The following is a 14,660-nucleotide window of genomic DNA, read 5'->3' as shown; positions in this document are numbered from 1 at the left end:
ATTGACTCACAGAATGAATTAAATTCATCTTGCGAGGCACCACTGTAATTAAGACTGCAAATCAATATGTTCTCCACTATTTTCACTTTTCCAAATTATCCATAATCTTCGTTACTTCACAAGTGATTCTTATAGTGCAGCTAAAGTTTTGCTTTGCTTCCAGTGGTCTCCCAAGTAAATTATAAATTTTCCCCATTCCTTTTTAAAGTCCTTGTCTTCTCGGTTCCCGAGTCTCCCAGTTAGCCACTAAAAATACAAGTTCATTCACACAATCTCTGCACCCCCATGACTCATAACCTTTCACTCTGTTCAGTTTATTAAAATACACAAATGCACATAATGCCCGACACTGCCCATGGGTCTGCTCTTCTGACCCACATCCTCACTCTGCCCTCTGGATGCGGCAGCCTCCCAGTTGATCCAGAGAGATCTCCCACCCCCTCCTGTCCTAGAGCACATTAAGGGACGCAGCTTGATATGGTGTCCAAATCCAGTTTGCCAGGATGGCAGCCCAGGGATCGGCATCACCTGAGCATTAGCTTTCAAAGGCCTCTCTTAGCCTGCCAGTGGGAGGATAATATGGAGAGAGCCAGTCTGACCTCTCTTGGGAGGGAACCTCACAATCTGGGAGCGGCCACCGAAAAGGCTCTCTCCGGTTGATCCCTCTGATGTCGAGGGCGCTGAGAGAAGGTGCTCACACAGGGAAGAAGAGAAGAAGAGTTTGGATTTGATATCCCACTTTATCACCACCCCGAGGAGTCTCATTCTCCTTTCCCTTCCTCCCCCACAACAAACACTCTGTGAGGTGAGTGAGGCTGAGAGACTTCAGAGAAGTGTGACTAGCCCAAGGTCACCCAGCAGCTGCATGTGGAGGAGCAGGGAATCGAACCCGGTTCACCAGATTACGAGTGCACCGCTCTCAGGGCTGGCCCTACGGCAAGGCTGGGTGGCGCAGGGTGCCAGGGTGCCGGGTCGCCAGGAGGCCGCCGCACTGCTTCACCTGCGGTAGCCGCGCTGGGAAATGGGGGGGGGGGGCGACGCCGGAGGGATCTTTGCACCACGGCGCCAGGGAGCCAGATATGCTTAAGATGGCCCTGACTGCTCTTAACCACTACACCACACTAGCAGGTTTGCATATAGAGATGGGTCCTCAAGGCATGCACGAAACCTCAGATGACAGCCCAGGTGGCAAAGATCTGCATGCACCAGCCCATTCTGGCCCAGCGACTGCTGCGCCGGTGGGATTCTGGGATGCAAAGGCTGGCGGAGGAGATGCCCCTCGTGAGTGTTGCAGGTGCCAACCTCCCTCCCTCCCTCCCTCCACAGCCCCGCTTTTGAGGATTTGAGGGTGCGAGGCTCCAGGAGCCTTGGCAAAGTCAGGGTGCTCCAAGAGAGCTGCTTTGGGTGCTTGCCTGCCTGAGTTCCTTGGATGACCTCAGAATCCTGCCCTGCTCCCGACGATAACATCACAGCGGTCTCCATGGCGATGCCATGGAGACGAGGAGCATCAGAGCATTGGGGAGGCTGGCACTGGGGAGGCTGTTGTGACGGCGGAGGGAGGAGCGGCTGCTGGTTTCTCAAGATCCTGCTGTTCTGTCTCCCTATTTAGGACAGCCTCTGTGTGACTTGGGGCGATGGGATGGGCTTGTTCTGACAGCCTGATTCCTCTCCTTTCCCCCCCTCTCTCTCCCTCCCTCTCCCCCTCTCTCTCTCGCCCTGCCCACCCTCCACACAACCAGAGCTTTCTGGGACACATTCATAACGCGCCAGATCACCTTGGGGCGCCTCCACCTCCCTTGCATGTTTTACTTTTGTGCTCTAGAATTGGATACGCTGCTATTCTTGCAGTGGCATACAATGTAATATAATACAGAAAGGAAACGCACTTTGAAAATGGAGCACTGTGTATAACCCATAAGAACATGAGAAGAGGCTGCTGGATCAGACCAGTGGCCCATCTAGTCCAGCATCCTGTTCTCACAGTGGCTGACCAGATGCCTGTCGGAAACCTGCAAGCAGATCCTGGGCACAAGAGCCCACTTTCCCCTGCCTGTGGTTTCCAGCAACTGGGATTCAGAAGTATTACTGCCACCAGCTGTGGAGGCACAGCAAAGCCATCATGGGTGGTAGCCATCAATAAGCTGCCTTTCCATGAATACACATATTTTGCATTTGTTTCTCCAGACAGCAGTTCACCTCTAGCCTCTAGCCTGGAGTCTCCTTCCTTGGATGTTTTTAAGCAGAGGTTGGATGTCCTTCTGTTATGGACGCTTTAGTTGACACTCCTGCAGTACATTTCAGTTCACTTTTAATTTGTAACACCGCCTTTCTATGTTACCATACATACACAAGGTGATTAATGAGCTGAAGAAACTAGAAAATAGGCAGCAAAGGTCACACACGTAATAACAATCTGATCCAGTACCAAAAAAAAAAAGTCGCAATAACTTTAAAACAACCAGCTTAGATCAATTAAAGCAATACAGTCATACCTTGGTTTTCAAACAACTTAGTTCTCGAATGTTTTGGTTGCCAAACGCTGCAAAAAAAGAGGTGAGGGTTCCAGTTTGCAAACTATTTCTGGAAGCCAAACGTCCGACGGGACTTCCGCGGCTTCCGATTGGCTGCAGGAGCTTCCTGCAGCCAATCAGAAAACACGCTTTGGTTTCCGAACGTTTTGGACGTCGAACGGACTTCCAGAATGGATTCTGTTTGACTTCCAAGGTACGACTGTATTCAGCAATCCGTTGTAATAGAATAGTAAACAGTAAAATTAAAGGTCAACAAATAATAATTAAACAGTTTACGCTTATCAGTTACAATAAAGAATTACTAAACTATAATCGATAAAAATAACGGCAAGTCACAATGCATAAAATACCACAAAACATATAAAACCACGTAAAAGGATCAAATTGAGAAACAAGGTTGGACTAGATGACTCTCAGTGATCCCATCCAACTCTGTGATTCTATACTTCTATTGTTCCACTCTCCTTAATTAGACTTTGCTATCGCAGATCAGCCTGCAAAACTCCCATCCCGAGTTTGGGGTGTATGTGTGTACAGGATTCGAACTGAGTGCCATGCCTTCTACGAGGGCAGAGAGGTGTATTTATTCATTATTGCATTTACATCCCACTTTTCCCCCCAAGGAGCTCAAGGGTAGTGCACATACCGTAGTTCTCCCCACACTTCCCCACTTTAAACCCTCACAACAACCCTGTGAGGGACGGTGGCTGGCCCAAGATCACCCAGTGAGCTTCATTGTGGCCAGGTGGGAAAATGAACCCCAGTCTCCCAGGCCCTATAGCTGGGTGCACTAACCATTGCACCACACTGCCTGGCTCTCTCACTGCCTTTCGCCATTCCAGGTGAGCACGGTGCGGATGCAAGGTGTCATCCTGATGGTCTTTGCCAAGTACTACCACCTGCCGTTTCTACAGGACATCCAGACGGACTGCACCAGGACGGGACTGGGAGGGTACTGGGTAAGTGTCAGGGACCATGCTGAGGAGGGCTGCACTGGGGGAAAATGGGGAGAGCTACCCCTTCCCCCTGATCCTGAATCTTCTTAGGAGCAGGAGGACAGTATAGATTTGGGACAGTGGTTTGCAGAGGGGCATAGTTCAGAAGGCAGAAGCTGGGAAATACTGGATTGGGAACAGCTAGGAGAGGAAACACTGGGGGAGAGAGTGTTAACAGATTCACAGCCACTGGATAGCATCCACCCCCCTTCCCTAAAGTCACGGAGGGCTCAGAAAGTGGCAGAACGGAAAACAGAGCGGCTCCAAGCTCAGATTGCAAGACTGTAGGAGTGACGTAGTTTAATAGGGACGGAGGGAGGAGGGAACTTAATTGGGATCACTGCAAATTTCCAGGAGGAGTGTTCTCTGTTTTCTCGCTGTGATTATTAAAGTTTCTAACCGGTAAGAAGACTCCTTTCCCTTTGTTCCACTTATCTACTGCCCCGGGGGGGAGGAAGCCGATTCCCTGAAGCCTGACAGAAAGTGTGCAAGGGTCCAAGGGCACAGAGCGAAGGTGCAGCCCCTGGCAGCAGCTGATCCATACCTTTCTCCCCCACCCCACCTCCCCAATGCAGGGCAATAAAGGCGGGGTGAGCATCCGCCTCTCCATCTTTGGCAACATGGTCTGCTTCCTAAACTGCCACCTACCAGCACACATGGACAAGGCAGAGCAGCGCAAGGAAGACTTCACCACCATCCTCCAGATGCAGCAATTTGAAGGGCCGTCAGCCAGCGGGATCCTTGACCACGAGTAAGTCTTGGTTCCAGGTGCATTGCCTATTAATTGCCCCGCCCGTTTTTCCTTTGTCCCACCTACCACTGGCATGTCCCCCTCCCCCTCAAACGTTGCCCAGAAGGGAATGTGGCCCTGTGGCTGAAAAGCTCTCCTGTGTGATAGAGAGTCCGATCTTTTCTCCTGGATAATCAAGTTGGAAAGGGCCCCCCGGTGCTCATCTAGTCCAATTCCCTGCAATGCAGGAATCACAACTAAATAAACCCGGACAGATGGCCACCTAACCTCTGCTTAAAAACCTCCAATGAAAGAGAGACCCCACTGCCTTCCGAGAGAGACCGTTTCACTGTCGAACAGATCTTACCATCAAAAAGTTCTTCCTGATGTTTAGTCGGAAGGCGATTTTGAGCAGAAAGAACCAAGAAAGAAGATGGGTAGGACTCCCAATCCATTCCAGCCTCCATTCCACTGCCTCGGTTATTTCCCCTCTTCCCAGTCTTGCTGGTCTCTGAGACTCCTTTTCAGTGCGTATGAATGCATATCTTCCTATATACATAGAAATGTAAGGTGGCGTCATGCTCTGTAGTTCACACAGCTGCCAGCCGGTGGCCACACCAGATGTACCGTGAGGAATGGCAGGCAGGGTCATGGAAGCTGTTGGGGAGGTCAGCTATGGAGAGAATACAGTGGTGCCTCGCTAGAAGAATTTAATTCGTTCTGTGAGTCAATTCGTTTTGCGAAAAATTCATCTAGCGAATCCCATAGGAATGCATTGAATTTTTATTATTATCATTTTTTGCCCATAGGAACGCATTAATTGAATTTCAATGCATTCCTATGGGAAACTGTGATTCGCTAGACAATTTTTTCACAAAACAAATTCATCTTGCGAGGCAACCTCCGCTCGAAAAATCTCTTCGTTAAGCGAAAAAATCGTCTTACAGGGCATTCGTCTAGTGAGGCACCACTGTGCCGTGTTTCTCATATTATAAGACACGTCTTATATTTATTTTTTCCTCAAAACACACACACACACCATGGCTTATTTTCAGGGGATGTCTTATATTTTTCCTCCTCCTCCTGCCGCAGCTGGTATTGCTGCTGTGCCTATCACTATGTCTTATTTTCGGGGTATGGCTTATATTCCTTGAAAGCTTAAAAATCCTGCTATGGCTTATTTTATGACTACGTCTTAAAATATGAGAAACAGGGTAGGTGGGTGAAATTAAAAGGGTGGGGGTAAGGTGCGGGGGAAGGGCAAAAGGGTAGGCGGGGTTGACAAACCTGAGCAGGAGAACCAGCCCCTAATGCACACATACTTATTTATAGGATGTTTTTCCTAGGGCAGAACACTTACATCTGCCTTTCTTAGCCAGGTGCCCTCCAGCTGTTCTGGACTTCCATCAACCTTAGCCAGAATAGCCTGCAGAGCACTGGACCGAGAAAGCTGGGATTATGTAATCATGAAATTACTTTGGAAACCAGGCACTTTAAGACTTTTGAAAGGCAGCGGCATTGTGTGTGTGTGTGTTTAAAACAGCAATGGCACATAGGCCAGTTAATCTGAATGTTACTAAAACAGCAACCCAGATTCAAAGTGAAATATATCTTCCTATATACATAAAAATGTGAGGCTGTCATCGTGCAGTCCCCCCGCTGGAGGATCTGTGGTACTGCATCACATTCTTGGATCTGCATGAAGTCGGGTTGGGGGAAAGAGAGCAAAACAATAAGGGCAGGTTTTTAAATGGAGGTTATACATAACGGCAGAGGTTGCAGCGAAGTAGGGATAGAGGGACACAGAGGAGCTGAGGGAGGGAGGGGCAGTGAGGGAATTTGGAGGCTAAAATTGCAGAATTGGAAAGGACCCAGGGCAGTCTTGAGCAGGTCGGGCGCCCCGCCTGCTGGCCCAGCGCCCTGGCGCCCCGCGCCACTGGGACTTTACCTAGAGCTGGCCCTGAAAGGACCCTTGCGGGTCATCTATTCCAACCCCCTGCAAGGAAGGAATTGTGACTAAAAATTGCTGACAGGTGGCCATCCAACCTCTGTTTAAAAGTCTCCAATGCAGCAGAACCCACCACTTTCTGAGCGAGTCCATTCCGCTGTAGATCAGCTCTCGTTCAAGTCCTCCCCTCTGGAGCAGCAGAAAACAAGCTTGCTCCTTCTTCCACGTAACAGCCCTTTAGGCATTTGAAGAAGGCAATCATGTCGTTCCTCTCTTCTCCCGGCTAAACTAACTCCCTCCCCTCCCTCCCCCTGTCTCTCTCACACATACAGGGAGTGGGGAGAGAGGGTGGGGAGAAATCGATGGATGGAAACCATTAGCGCAGAAATTGTGCCCACCCCAATGCGGATTCCCAGAACTAACAGGCGAATTTCCATCTTCAAAGTGGTTGCTTTCTGACATTTTGTTTAAAAAAAGAAGGGGGGGGGAATGGGAAGGGTATCAGAGCTAAGTGCAATCTGTCTCCTCAATCTGCCCACATCAGTTCTGCCATCTGATTTCGACCGGTTCCTGCTGGTGGAAATGTGACTTTGTGGGCCGCCCAGGTGGTCAGGCTGGCGCACGCAGGGCTTGCCATGAGACCTGACCCTCTTGAAGCCTGAGACTCTCTTTATCGGGAGGCTTCGACTAACAAGGCGGCGCTCGAAGCTGATGCTTCTGCTCCTCCAGGCCACCTGATCCATTCGGCAGCGGAGCAGTTTGGAAGTCGGCCAGGAGGGCTGCCGGCTGGCGTTGACCTACATCCCGGCTCTGAATCTCAGCTTAGCCACCGCTGTTTGTTCCCCGCAAAAGCTTCCTTCCTCTGCTGCTTGGGAGGGGCCGGGCTCCTTCTCCCCTCGATCGTGTCCCCCAGTTGTTTGTTTGCGCGCGTGTGTGAGAGAAATGCCTGTTGTTGTTGTTTTTAAAAAAGAAATATTTTATTTGTTAGATTTATATACTGCCTTTCATTAGAAGATCTCAAGGCGGTTCACAATATAGAAACACATGATAAAAGCACAAATAAATAGTTAAGCAGGCCATTGAGATATCGCAAGGAATTTGCACTATCAAGGAACAGCTTTCCCCTGGCTGCCTGGTTCTCCAGCATCTGACAGCTCTGCTCTTTTACATGGAGGTTCTCCAATTAGGTAAGCAGCCACACTACTGCTAGACGACATCTCTGCAAATGTGTCTTAATTTCTGCCTTCCCTTCTGACTTGGCCATGCTGCGGACTCAAAACAGCCGAGGGTTCTGGCCTCACCTGTGTCTCCCTTCCTCCCCCCCCCGCCAGCATCGTCTTTTGGTTTGGGGACCTCAACTTCCGCATCGAGAGCCTAGACATCCGCTTTGTGAAATACGCCATTGAAAACAACATCCTCCACCAGCTCTGGGAGAAGGACCAGGTGAGGGCTCACTTTCTCTCTGTCTCTCTCTCTGTGTGTAATAAGGTGTCAGTAGGTTTCTCCCTATGTGACGCTGCTCTCATCCTTTCTCTCTCCGTGCCTCGGCTCTTGTTCTATGCAGCTGAACATCGCTAAGAACACCTGGCCTATCTTAAAAGGCTTCCAGGAGGGACTCCTCAACTTCCCCCCAACCTTCAAATTTGACGTGGGCACCAACATGTATGACACCAGGTAATGGGGCGTGTCTGGCTGGACTGGATGGGGCATTCTTATCCTAACTAAGTGGAGGGATAGGGGAGAACCGCTGTGCCCTGTGATGCAGCAGCTAAAAAAGCCAATGCAATTCTGGGCTGCATCAATAGGAGTATAGCATCTAGATCAAGGGAAGTAATAGTACCACTGTATTCTGCTCTGGTCAGACCTCACCTGGAGTACTGTGTCCAGTTCTGGGCACCACAGTTCAAGAAGGATACTGACAAGCTGGAACGTGTCCAGAGGAGGGCAACCAAAATGGTCAAAGGCCTGGAAACGATGCCTTATGAGGAACGGCTTAGGGAGCTGGGTATGTTTAGCCTGGAGAAGAGGTGGTTAAGGGGTGATATGATAGCCATGTTCAAATATATTAAAGGATGTCATATAGAGGAGGGAGAAAGGTTGTTTTCTGCTGCTCCAGAGAAGCGGACACGGAGCAATGGATTCAAACTACAGGAAAGAAGATTCCACCTAAACATTAGGAAGAACTTCCTGATAGTAAGAGCTGTTCGACAGTGGAATTTGCTGCCAAGGAGTGTGGTGGAGTCTCCTTCTTTGGAGGTCTTTAAGCAGAGGCTTGACAGGCATATGTCAAGAATGCTTTGATGGTGTTTCCTGCTTGGCAGGGGGTTGCACTGGATGGCCCTTGTGGTCTCTTCCAACTCTATGATTCTATGATTCTACTTCCTTTAGCGCCCTCTCATTCTGTGATCTCTTGTGTGCCTCACAGCGCCAAGAAACGGAAGCCAGCTTGGACTGACCGGATCCTGTGGAAGATCAAAGGCTCTGGCGCACCGACGCATCCTGGGAGATCCATCTGTGGCCTCCTGTCTGTGAACCAGCTTTGCTATTGCAGCCACATGGAGTACACAGTCAGTGACCACAAGCCAGTGGTCTCCATCTTTGCCGTGAAGGTGAGTCTGGAGCCCTGGTGGGAAGCGACACAGCCGGGAAACTCTAGGCTGTCCTGGCTGTGTGCCAAGTCAGGTCTGTGCTGTTGTGAGCAGGGAAGATCAAGCAGTAAACTGGGACAGAGAATTTTGCTCTGTCTATCGAACTCTTCTCCTAAACCTGTGGTTTCCAAACTTTTGGGGGCCTCTGCTGCCCCCTTAGTTCCATAAATTCATCCCCAGTGCCCCCTACCCTGCCCTATGCAAAGCATTAATCTTTACAGTGGTTTGCACGATCCGCTAAGGAAGATAATAATAAAATTAGAAACAGTGGAAAATGCACATTTATTCAAAATCCAATCGAAACTTCAAGCGATGACCATTCTGCACGCATTCAAGGCAGGCTCAGCTGTGCATGCACACACCCTCTTCGGACCTGGAAGACGGTGTAACGGGCGTGATGACAAGCTTACATGTGCTACACAGTCATGTAACACAATCCCCGTGCAAATCAGGGGTTGCCTGTATTTAGTTCAACCCCACAAAACCGATGAACTCATGATACCAGCTGTTAAAGCCTGATAGTCATTTACTACTCCAGTGTGGGAATGTTAAGGACAGTGGGAGAGGATATATTGATTAAATATTATCCTTCCTTCACTCATGCTAGTGAGTCATGTAGCAGAGCAGATACAGCAGGAAGCTAGTTAAGCTTCTCTTTAGTTAAGCAATCCAGTCTGGCTTGATCAGACTGGATTATTCCTGGTGTCCCCTTTTGTAATGGGGTGGGCTTACAGGGAGCAGCCACCCCCCATCAAATCCAGCTCCTCCAATGGCTTGGACAGCAGTGGAAGGACAGGAGAAAGGAAGCTGGAAGGGAGCGGAGGGGGCCAGGGCTCGGGCAGCATACCAGAGCCCTTCCTGCAGCCTGTGATATCAGCAAGGAAGGAGGGGCCAGTAGACAGTTTCAGCAGGGAAACAGCAGAGGAGCGTCCTTTCAAATTCACCCCGGAACTGAGGCGATCAACGGCTCCGCCAACGCAGGGGGAGGAGATTTGGGGTCCCTAAACTACTCTGCTGGGGGAGGAGCCGGAAAGCGCCATTGGGAGAATCTGATAGCACTGTGTAGCCATGTTTTCCTGAAGCTCTTGCTTTGTAAATAGCTTGCATAATAAAAGCACTAAAGACAAGATGGTTTGGAGTGTCGTTGCTTGAGGGTAGCCAGCAACCTCTCTGACACCTTTGATCCCTCTTAAAAGAATAAAGACACAAGAGTCGTTCCTTAAAAGTAACAAGAGGTTTACTCGCATTCATTTCACAGTATGATCCCTGAAGGCAGATTTTAGCTTGTAGTTACAGAACGTAGTGTGAATTCATCCCTTTTGGGGATTGAGCCCTTGTGCTGCTGGCTGAGAGCCAGCAGACAGCAAAATACATTAAGAGAACAGCATCAAGAGAACAAAATGGCTGCAGGAGAGCAGCCATGGGTTCAAGAGAGAGAAGTGGCTGCATGACTCGGCTCTTTTATGGAGTCAGCCAGGGTCACGCCCACCCCCCTGGTCACATTCAGGGGGTGGATGCTCCAGCCCAATGGAGCAGGAAGTTATACTGACTGGAATGTCCACTCTAGGAAAACAAGGAATGTTGTATTTGACTGCTCCAATGGATTACATCCCACATCCAGCACCCCCCCTGCTGCCCCCTTGCCTTTTGGTGTCCCCCTAGGTAATCCCACCGCTTCCTAGGGGATGGTACCACCCACTTTGGGAACCGCTGCCTTAGAAGGTTGCTGTGAGTTGTCGAACACAGCAAAGCCCGGCTCGTATGACCACCTGCTCCCCCTTTTCTCCCTCTCTGGTAGTTTGCTTCCAGGGCTGACGTGCCACTGGTGGAGCTTCAGGTAGCTGATGAGTGGACGAAACCGGAACAAGCGGTCACCTGGTACAAGGTGTCTTCGAGCTATCACCGCAGCTCCTGGGACTGGGTTGCCCTTTACCGGGTAAGAGGCTGTTGCCACACACAGTGGTTTTCCAGTCACACCTGACCGAGGGCTGCAGCGACACAAGAGCAGAGCGTATCAAATAAAAGAAGCTATGAGTGTGCTTGCTTCTGCACACAGGAGAATGGGCTGTGATGCGCACTGTGAGATTTTGCACAACCTATCTCCCCTCCCCCCCGCACAGCAGCTGACCTCTTGCAAAGCTCACCTTTCCTGCATGCAATATCCCAATTCCTTTTCCTTTTTTCTGCCATCACTGTAAAGACGAAACGAAGAATGAGAATAAAAGAAAACAACTTTTTTTGTGTGTGCATGTTTAGTCGTTTAGTCGTGTACGACTCTTCGTGACCCCACGGACCATAGCACGCCAGGCACTCCTGTCTTGCACTGCCTCCCGCAGTTTGGTCAAACTCATGTTCGTAGCTTCGAGAACACTGTCCAACCATCTTGTCCTCTGTCGTCCCCTTCTCCTTGTGCCCTCAATCTTTCCCAACATCAGGGTCTTTTCCAAGGATTCTTCTCTTCTCATGAGGTGGCCAAAGTATTGGAGCCTCAGCTTCACGATCTGTCCTTCCAGGGAGCACTCAGGGCTGATTTCCTTCAGAATGGATAGGTTTGATCTTCTTGCAGTCCATGGGACTCTCAAGAGTCTCCTCCAGCACCATAATTCAAAAGCATCAATTCTTCGGCGATCAGCCTTCTTTATGGTCCAGCTCTCACTTCCATACATCACCACTGGGAAAACCATAGCTTTAACTATAACGGACCTTTGTCGGCAAGGTGATGTCTCTGCTTTTTAAGAGACATGTTGAGAAGCCTATCTCTCAGTGCTTCTCAAAGGACAACAGGAAGGGATGTTAAGAAATTCAGGGGTGGGGTGGGAAAAAAACCCAATCTTTGCATTCTGCACATACATTTCAGAAAGGCGGCCCAGATGATGTTCTATTTAACCTGACAGTTCTGTCTACTGTGTTTTATCTTTGACAACCTGATCTAATAACATCACAATCCTTTGCTATTTTTGGTGTGGTTTTAGCAATTAATGAAGCTCTTTGTTACTCATTGAATTTCTTTCCACTGAAAGTGTCAGGAAGCCGATAAATATTTTACAATCCCTGACTGCAAAAGCCAGCCTGGATGAACCGTAATTATTACAAATGCAATGTTTTTAAGTGTTCCAAGCATAATCCTGCTACCATTCTTATAAAAGCCCTATTGGGTAGGACTGCGTTATTATTCCCCCTACTGCAGGTAGCAAAGGCTGAGGCTAAGATAAAGCAGATTACTTTGAATCACCTGGTCTACTCAGGCTCTCCCAAGATCATTTTCTACTCTGCTCTGGGGGGAAAAGCTAGGATTAAAACAATATCAGGATGATTTCCAGAATGCGATGATTCCCAGGGCCAGACCTCCAAGGCATCTGATCGAAATTATTCATACTGCAAGGGTGGAGGGAGCAAGAAACAGCCACATGATGACGATGATCAGCAGCGATGCTTGCTTTGTGCTGTGGGAGGTTCAGAAACAGCACAAACGAAGGCTGGCAAAATCCTTGCAGGAACCCGAAGGTTTTGGTGTCCACAGGAAAGCCATTTTTTACAGCATCAGATCTTTAGGTCACCTAGCCAAGGGTCATTGCTTCTGACAAATCAGACCCCCGGTCTAACTAGCTCAGTATTGTCCCCACCAGGGAGTCAGGCAGGGGTCTTTCCCAGGCCTACCTGGAGGTGCTAGAGTTTGAAGCAGATTCCCTATACAGTATATGCCAAGCACGTGCTCTGCTACTGAGCTATGTCCCTTCCCAAATCCCTCTGGCTAAGCAGGTTAATTTTATTTTACTTTATTTCATTTGTATTTGTGTATATGTATATGTATATGTGTATGTGGTTTGTCTCTGTGTGTGTGTGTGTGTGTGTGTGTATACACACACACACACACACACACACACATACAGTATATCTATTCAGTGCTTTTTTTCTGGGGGGGGGACGCAGGGGTATGCATACCCCTAAACATTTTGTGAATCTTTGTACTTTTGTCAATTTACTGTATTTATTTCCCCCGATTTGAACTATAAAATGGTGATTTTCTTGAGTCAAAATGAGAGTACTGTACCCCTAAGCAGTTTTTTAGAAGAAAAGCACTGTATATATTAAAGGTAAAGGTAACTGTACCCCTGACCATTAGGTCCATTTGCGGACCACTCTGGGGTTGCGGTGCTCATCTCGCTCTGTCGCGGGGATTTGAACCGCCGACCTTCTGATCGGCAAACCCTAGACTCTGTGGTTTAGACCACAGCGCCATCTGCATCCCATCCGTATATATTACTCTCTCTCTCTCTCTCTCTCTCTCTCTCTCTCTCTCTCTCTCTCTCTCTCTCTCTCTCTCTCTCTCTCTCTGTGTGTGTGTGTGTGTGTGTGTGTGTGTGTGTAACAGGTTCCAAATTACAGTCAATTTTCATTTTATTTTATTTCAAGAGCTGACGCTCCCAGACCCTTTACAGCAGTGTCATGATTCTAGAATCGTAGAGTCGGAAGGGACGGCTGATGATCATTTAGTTCTACTCCAACCCCCCCCTGCAATGCGGGAATATGCACCTGCCCCATACGGGGATCGAACCTGCAACCTTGGCCTTATCGGCACCATACTCTAAACTGCTGAGTGATCCTGTGGTTGGAAGATTCAATAATAGGAGGGCTGTCAGGGGTTTCTTTTGGTGGGGGAGAGGATGCACAACCCCGCTGGAAAAAAAGCCCTGGTGATGTTTTTCTGGACCCCTCCCTCTCTCCCCTCTCCCAGGTGGGCTTCCGACACTTGAAGGACTATGTTGCCTATGTCTGGGCAAAGCAAGAAGACGCCGAAAGCAATGTTTACCAGGTATGGGAATACAAGATTTTTTTTGGGGGGGGGGTAACAGTAAACAATTTTGCATTATGATATCATGGGAGTACGTATTTGAAGTGCTGCATAATAGGACGTGTTGGATTATACAGTGGTACCTTGGTTCTCAAACTTAATCCGTTCCGGAAGCCTGTTCCTAAACCAAAGCGTTCCAAAACCAAGGCGTGCTTTCCCATAGAAAGAAACGCAAAACGGATTAATCTGTTCCAGACTTTTAAAAGCAAGCCCTAAAACAGCAATTTAACATAAATTTTACTATAACGAGACCATTGGTTCATAAAATGAAAGCAATAATCAATGTACTGTGTACTATAAAATAAATTAGACGGTGTTGTAGATAATGAAAATTAAAATTACTTTTTTTTCTTACCTGCACTGATGATAGTCATTGTTTGGATGGGGGGCTTTTATCCATTTCCGCAGTCACACAATCAATCAGTAGCTGAACTGGGTTCCACACAGTCACAAAAACAAACAAACCGAAAAAGCCTCAGAAACAAAAACGCAAAATAAATAGCAAAAACAAAAGCGCCAAACTCAATCCGTTCCAGAAGTCGGTTTTACCTCCCAAATGTTCAAAAACCACCAAGGTGTGGCAAGATTGGTGCAAGTGCCCCAGAAACAATAGCCGACAGCCGCATTGGACATTCGGCTTCCAAAAATTGTTTGAAAACCGGAACACTTCGGGGTTTTCGCCGTTTGAGAATCAAGGTACCACTGTATGATATTCTTACTGATACCTATGTTATCATTTAGAGCAGGGTTTCCGAAACTTGGGTCTCCAGCTTCTTTTCTGACCACAATTCCCATCATCCCTGACCACTGGTACTGCTAGCTAGGGATGATGGGAGTTGTAGTAAAAAAACAAACATCTGGAGACCCAAGTTTGGGAAACGGTGATTTAAAGTTTGTAGTAATAATAATAATAACAACAACAACAATAATATTTTTTTATTTATACCCCGCCCTCT

General features: G+C 48.4%; 1 protein-coding gene across 6 annotated transcripts in view; it reads left to right on the top strand.

Annotated features, from left to right (window-relative positions):
• INPP5J (inositol polyphosphate-5-phosphatase J) overlaps positions 1-14,660 on the top strand; it is a 36,127-nt gene that overhangs the window by 17,384 nt on the left and 4,083 nt on the right. For 5 of the 6 annotated variants that reach the window (XM_035098997.2, XM_035099002.2, XM_060269312.1 and 2 more), the window contains exons 5-11: positions 3,374-3,490; positions 4,102-4,277; positions 7,536-7,647; positions 7,769-7,878; positions 8,630-8,813; positions 10,651-10,788; positions 13,588-13,665. In XM_035098997.2, the coding sequence (XP_034954888.2) occupies positions 3,374-3,490; positions 4,102-4,277; positions 7,536-7,647; positions 7,769-7,878; positions 8,630-8,813; positions 10,651-10,788; positions 13,588-13,665 (915 nt within the window). The remainder of the gene's footprint in view (positions 1-3,373; positions 3,491-4,101; positions 4,278-7,535; positions 7,648-7,768; positions 7,879-8,629; positions 8,814-10,650; positions 10,789-13,587; positions 13,666-14,660) is intronic. The other variant, XM_035098998.2, reaches the window with a different exon arrangement.

Source organism: Zootoca vivipara, chromosome 17 (genome assembly GCF_963506605.1).
Source record: "Zootoca vivipara chromosome 17, rZooViv1.1, whole genome shotgun sequence".
Classification (NCBI taxonomy): Eukaryota; Metazoa; Chordata; class Lepidosauria; order Squamata; family Lacertidae; genus Zootoca; species Zootoca vivipara.
Note: the sequence above shows the minus strand (reverse complement) of the source record. Positions and strands in the feature narration are given on the sequence as shown.